Source organism: Melanaphis sacchari, unplaced genomic scaffold (assembly GCF_002803265.2).
Source record: "Melanaphis sacchari strain LSU unplaced genomic scaffold, SCAv2.0 Contig147_pilon_pilon, whole genome shotgun sequence".
In the NCBI taxonomy this organism is placed as follows: Eukaryota; Metazoa; Arthropoda; class Insecta; order Hemiptera; family Aphididae; genus Melanaphis; species Melanaphis sacchari.
Window position 1 is genome coordinate 58 of NW_020270641.1, and position 6,838 is coordinate 6,895.

General features: G+C 23.4%; 1 protein-coding gene across 2 annotated transcripts; it reads left to right on the plus strand.

Annotated features, from left to right (window-relative positions):
• The first annotated feature begins 383 nt into the window (after positions 1-383).
• Positions 384-6,207, plus strand: LOC112591916 (protein zwilch homolog). 2 transcript variants are annotated; one of them, XM_025335857.1, is made up of 13 exons: positions 384-620; positions 1,093-1,272; positions 1,352-1,430; positions 1,500-1,614; positions 1,862-2,093; positions 2,175-2,330; positions 3,390-3,539; positions 3,598-3,805; positions 3,868-3,947; positions 4,010-4,212; positions 4,273-4,545; positions 4,644-4,762; positions 6,040-6,207. In XM_025335857.1, exons 2-13 carry the CDS (start codon positions 1,123-1,125, stop codon positions 6,144-6,146), a joined length of 1,872 nt encoding a protein of 623 aa, XP_025191642.1. In that variant the 5' UTR covers positions 384-620; positions 1,093-1,122; the 3' UTR covers positions 6,147-6,207. The 2 variants fall into 2 exon arrangements, with proteins under 2 accessions (XP_025191642.1, XP_025191643.1); XM_025335858.1 differs by lacking the exon at positions 6,040-6,207 and having other exon boundaries at positions 4,273-4,557; positions 4,644-4,734.
• The last annotated feature ends 631 nt before the right edge of the window (positions 6,208-6,838 follow it).

Consider the following 6,838-nt stretch of genomic DNA (forward strand, 5'->3'; position numbering starts at 1 on the left):
CTTTATTTTTTAGTAAATAAAATTAATAGTTAAAATAAAACGTTAATAATTTTTACCATACATTCAAAATTATTTAAAACCAGCTTATAATAATTCGGTATAAATTATAATACACGGTTGACCACTGAACAGTTATTGCTATAATAAAAGTAAAGTTCAAACACTCGGATACTTCACATTTATATTTTTCACGAAACTAATACTAAATAAGTTTGAGATCGAGAAAGGTGAGATGTGAATTCTATATTGTCTATTATGGTATCACGATGTACGAACTAAAATTCAATGCTTTTACTATCATAACAAAATATTATATTATCAATATTCAATAATAACCTCTAATCGGTTTTCCCGCCAATTTTTTTCATTGAACAATACTGTAGTCTAAAGTATTTTGATAGTTTCAAGTTTGATTATTAGTTATTACTTACATTCATAAAATTGAAAATAAGAACAATCCTTAAGGAATCAGAACCCAGGAGTCAGGACACTGTTTGCTATTTATTGATCGCTGAATACCGAAACTTAATTTATGTAGTTTAAACGTAGAAGAAGACTCAATATTATATATTTAGAAGAGTTGTTTTTCTAGTGAACAATTTTTTATTTAAAAATTGAATGTAAGTAACTATTACCATATAATATACTACCTACTTTAGTTGATTTACCAACTTTGTTAGATTATATATTTTCGAAAGTACTTTGGTACTTGTATATTTTTATCCATGATTAATGTATTATTTCCCTGAGGGATAATTTGTCAATATCATGTATTCCTAGATATATGCTTAAAATTAATAAGTAGGTATCTATATTGTTTTAATGTTATATTACTTAAAACATTTGATATATATAGGACCATATTAAACTTAATTTATGAAAGATAAAATAAGATTTAAATATGACATATAGATATAATATGCAGTTATTTATGTATTGATCTCAATATCATTATAGTCCTTTAAATGTCATTATAATTAATTTTTGTTGTAGGTAAATTTTTAATTACTATAGTTATATCAAGTAGGGTATAAAAACCTTATTATGATAAATTAATTAAATTAATACTTGTATTTTAATGTATTATTTCAGTAGCTGATCTCTATAATTATTAATATCTAAATGGATCTTAATAATTTTCTTAAATGTTGCCATGACAGAGTGAATTTACATCCTGACTTTGTTTTGAATCAATGTGATCCTAACACTATCTCATATATCCGCCCATTTTGTCTAAATGGTGTTGATAATCCAATAGTTGGTTACATTCATGTAAATATAATCATTATTAATACCTAATAAATATGTTTTAAAATTAATAAATAGTAAATTTTGATTTTTTTTTTTTCAGAAAAAACATGCCCAAAAAGTTGTGAACTCTTTTGTTAAAACTTTTTCAAGTTCTGATGAAGAAGAAGATGATGAATTAGGTACCTAAGAAAAAAATTCAGTTATATAAACAATTAAAGTTGTATTAATTTTCTATTATTTGTTGTTAGAATTGACTGGAAATCCATTAGAATGTCCTTTCAGCCCAATAAAAGCTCAAAAAGTTCAAATAGAAATAAATAAACCGGAAGACAGTCATGTTCCTTTAAATTTGCTTCAAGCTAGGTAAACTAATTAAATTAAATTAAATCTAATTGTTTTAATATTATTTGTTTTTTTTTTTTTTTAAATTGAAAAATTGATCATTAATGTATACCATTTGTTAGTAATGATGATTAATTGTTGTTATTTTTGTTTTTAATTTTTATAATTTTATAACCTTTATTAAAAAGATGTAAAAAATTTTTTGGTACCAAGATGAGTGTCCAAGTTCCTCCAGTACTCAGTTAATACTTTAAATTTTTTATTTTAGGCAATTAGTATACTTAAAATTAAAGGATGAACAGTTTTTAAGTATACCATTATTTATATTATGTGATGGATTGAAAAACAATACAATTTTATTGGGTGGTGATGCTTATAAAGGATGGCATTCACGTTATTGGGGCGAGTATAAAGGATGTAACAATGTGGATCATGATGAGCTTTCTGTGGAAAATATGATAGAAACGCATAAGAAATTTCCACAAGTTTCATCAATGATTGTAAATAAATTGTAGTTTAATTAAAATATTGTATTATTTTTTTTTATTATAAAAAATATTAATTATGTTTGTTGAATCTAGTTGGAATCAAAAGTATCTGCAGCTATTAATTTGACTGCAGCTTCTAATACTGAAGAGTTCACATTTATTGAAAATAGTCCAGGCATGGTTACACTTAATCTTAGTTGGCGACGACCATCTCTTTTTGCTCCTCTCATGACAACAGAATCATTTATTGTAAGTATATGATATAATTATGTAATAGTTTCATAAAAGCTATTTATTAATTTAGTTATTTTTTTTTTATTTTTTTTTTTTGCTAATTAAATTGAATGCCTTAATATATTCAGCATAAATTTCATATATTATATAAATAAGATTTGAAAAATTATAAAATTCAATAAGTTATTAATTTATGAAGACAATTTAAAATTTTTAGATAATTTGTAAGTATTAAATTAAATAAATACATTTTATAATTTGTGCATATTCTCAATACAATGTATAATTATAAATTCCAAAATGCATGCAAAATTTTTTGCTTAATTTTTTTTTTTTTATAAAAATAGATTTCTCAGTTAATAATTAGTTTATTAGGCCATGATTTTGTTACACATAAATTTAAATCGTATTAATTCATAGAAAATGATCCCAGATTCTTTTCTTAATATAAATAAGCAGTTCTTTCTATGTATTTAATTGGTTAAAATAAATACAAGGAAGACTTTTTTGTAATAAGTACAATAACAATATGTGCTATTGATAGCTTTTATAATTTTGTAGGTACTTACATATATATATTATCAATAGTAAATTTTAATTATTAATATCAAAATAATATTTGTGAATAGAAAATAATTTTTGTCCATTTTTACAACATATTATGTTTTATTAAGGTTTGTATAATTGAAATTTTACTGGACCAAAAAATGTTTTTTTGTTTTATGTTTGACTGATCTGTCTACTTTATTAAGGTTTCATCCTATGTTAAATTTTAATTAGAGTCGTTATTTCTAAAGTAATTTTCCATACAAGTCAGATTTCTATTAATGATTCACCTTAGATGAGTCTTAATGTATTTGTATTATATATTTGTGTTGAAACTTATAAATGCAATATGTTGCTTATTGATAAAAAATAAATTATTAAACATATGAAAATTAGAGTTTTATAATATATGGTATGCCTAAATCAGTGCACTTTCATAAGCTTTTACTATATTACAAATGCCAAGTGTTCTCAGTATACTGGATTTTATGTTAATGATAACAAAATTAAATGTTAATTTTTTTATAGAATGTTCAGTGTATGCTAGGCCATGAAACGAGTCCATTACACCCATTATGGCACCAATTACTGTTCTTGGAGGATCTAATTGAACAATTAACTTATTTAAAAGATGAATGTTTAACAAATAGACATAACATTGTATTTCCTCAATTTCAAGTAAATATTCTATTAGCACTATTTTATTTTAATGTATAACTTTTGTTGAATTTGAAAGGGTGATATAAGAGGTAGTGCTAATGGACAAATCGTTGAAATGTTTCCTGCTATGTTGCAAAGCATATCTTCTACATTGTACAAACGAGGCAAGTTTGGAGGCCAAGAAGATAATGATCAAAAACTGTTTTGTCAATGTGTTAGAGATGTTATTGGTGCAGAATGTATTCAACAAGAATTCACTGATAAACTTTGGACTTATTTGTTGGGTTAGTACTAAACAATGAAGACATTTTTTTTAAAATTAATATTAAATATAAATATTATTTAGAATGCAAATCATATAATGATTTAATTGAATGTTTCAAACATTTGTACAAAGCTGTAAGAAACGAAACTTTCAAACCATTGGTATGTATGAAATTAAGGATTACTAATGAACTATTATTATATTGGTATATGTTATTAAACAGATTAAATCATCAAACGGTACGCGATTAGCTCAAATATTAAAATCTTTGCCAGGCAACACAGCTTCTAATCCAGAAAAACTTTATGACCCTGTTCAGTTATTAATTGAAATTGGAATTGAAAAACTTAAAAATGATTATACTCAGGCATTTTTAATTTCTAAAATAGCTTTAGCGGATCATTTAAAATTAGAAAATAATTATAAGTTGGTGTTATATATTATATTTAATTTTGTGTATTTTAAATTTATACTATTTTATTTTAGATTTTGTAATATTGAGTATTCAGAATGGTGGACAACATTAAACTCATGGATGATTTGGTTATGTAGAGTTCATACAGTTTTAGATTTAGCTTCTGTCACAGAATCTATGTTAAATATAACTACACAAAGTATGATGCCTGTCATTACAAATGCTTTGCGTTATTATCTCGGAGATTCATCTCCTATAAAAGCTGTTACTTCTGTGAAAACATTACCACCTCAGGTTTTCCGATCATCAATCAATACACATTTTATTGAACATCATATACCAAAGTATTATATTTAGTATGATTATATTCATGAATTGATAAATATCTGAATGAATCATATTATTAATTATTATGACTATTAATTTAACAATTTGGTTTCAGAGCTTTTACTTATGACAATTGGACGTTACAATTAACATCACAAAATAGCAATCGACGTGTTATTAGTACATTTCATCGCAATTCTGAAAATATATTGCCTAAACAAATACCATGCCAAGGTCTGTAAATAAGTTTAAAATGATTAATTTGAAGATTTTATTTGAGTAATTTATAAATTTTAATTATTTTATAGATTAATTAATTGATCTATTTTTAAATGTTTATATCAAGGATAATAGTCCTTAAAAAGTTTTACAAAAATATAGATGTAGATTGGATTTGATATTCAACAGAAGTTTATATCTCCATTTGTTGTCCATCAGTTGTATAAAAAACACCAAAACTTATATTATGGTATTTATATTATGTATTTGAAAATTCCAAATATCAGATTTTTAAAAACTTTATTATTGAGTGAACTTGATTGGTGAATCATCTTGAATATTTAATGATTTGATAAACAAACATAATTTTAAATTTAAGAAATATTGATTTTTATTTTAATGTAATAATTGTTTATGTGATAGGTATCTATTAAAAATAATTTTCTTTGTGTAAGTTAATGTGATTAAAGTGAATTTTTTGTATGGTTTCTACTGATTGTTTTAGTTAATTTTAAAGGTAATAGGATATATTACTGTTGTTTAATACTATTGCTTTTAGGTATTAAAGTTATTTTTTATACAATCTGATATATTACTTTTATCGAAAGAAATTATTTATCATCTATTCTCAAAAAGTAAATTTTATCCACTCTTGTATTCATTTATATTTTACAAATGTATATAAAATAAAATATACCTAACCTAACTTAATTTTTTCCAATATTTCCAATATTCGAGTGATAGTTGTGCTATTGTATTTAATCATCACTCATCAGAGGCGGATAGGCCCACCGGAATACCGGGAAAATCACGGTTTGCCCTCCTCTCTATAATAAGCTTTTTTTTTCCTACACTATTATAATAACAGAATTCGATATAGTCGCTACTCAATAGTCAATACTTAAAAATATACACAGCCACACAGGACAGAACTAATATGTAACTTCATACAATTTATACCTAATAAAATAAATAATAATATTATTATAGTGTTTTCATAGGTATTATGAAAATGTTTATTTAAAAATATTATAGCATCTAAACTTTTGACTATCATATGAAAAATTGATTAATGATTACATTTATAAATATAAAAAATATGTATTATAATATGTGTGTGGTCTAAATGTATTTCTTTTATTTTTATTGGGCCCTTATGGTAATGCATTTCCCGGTAACATTAATTTAGCCTATCTGCCTCTGATAGTCATTAATTACTATTATAATACATGAATTCTCTACATATTTTAATTTCCAATATAGAACTGAAGTATATATATGTTTATTAATAGATGCTACTAATGGCGAAACCAAGAAAAAATTAATGGACCAAACAACTGTACCTCTAGAAACTTATTACTGTATTAACTTCCATGTATTGTCAGACCATTTAAATTAGATGAGTTTTGATGGTAATATTTTTCTAATTTTTATTATTTTTAAATGTATATGTATGTTTACTGCTTAAAATGTTTCAATATATATGTTAAGTGAAAGTTGTATACTTGTATAACAATATAACAAATGGACTTTGATTTGTTATAAAAATAAAACAAATATTGTATTAAAATATTTTTTTTTAATTAGTTCTTGATTTATGTATGTATATTAGAACTTAAATAATGATAATATAATTCCATATTTTATCAAAGTTTTGTTCAATATGTGTTTTGATGAAGTAATATTTTATAATTAATAATAAAAAGTAGGTATTATATTGTATAATTTTTATATTTTAGAGGCATATTTACTTTTAGAATAGTTAAATTCTAATAACTAATTAGAGATAATGATTACCCATTAATGTCGGTGTCATTTTTTATTTTTACTAAGTTTTTATCCACATCACTTAATTTTGACTTTCAAGCTTATGAATAAACAATAGTATCTACAAAATTAATGAAAAATAAAATTTTAATATCATAACCTGTGTATTATGTCGATTAATTAATAAGTTAAGTAATTCCATAGTATACCAATTTTAGTTATGTTGTTCAAAATAATATTATTTATTGGAAATTGATTACTTTTTGTTACTATATATTTATTTAATTATTTAGGTATTACTTTATGTGACATGTCTATTTACAA

What these genes read in the sequence shown, in the direction of transcription:
- LOC112591916 (XM_025335857.1), top strand. Translation starts at nt 1,123, where the DNA reads ATGGATCTTAATAATTTTCTTAAATGTTGCCATGACAGAGTGAATTTA. An exon ending in TTAAATTTGCTTCAAGCTAG is followed by an intron (nt 1,615 to 1,861) that starts GTAAACTAATTA and finishes TTTTTATTTTAG; the next exon opens with GCAATTAGTATACTTAAAAT. An exon ending in ACGAAACTTTCAAACCATTG is followed by an intron (nt 3,948 to 4,009) that starts GTATGTATGAAA and finishes GTTATTAAACAG; the next exon opens with ATTAAATCATCAAACGGTAC.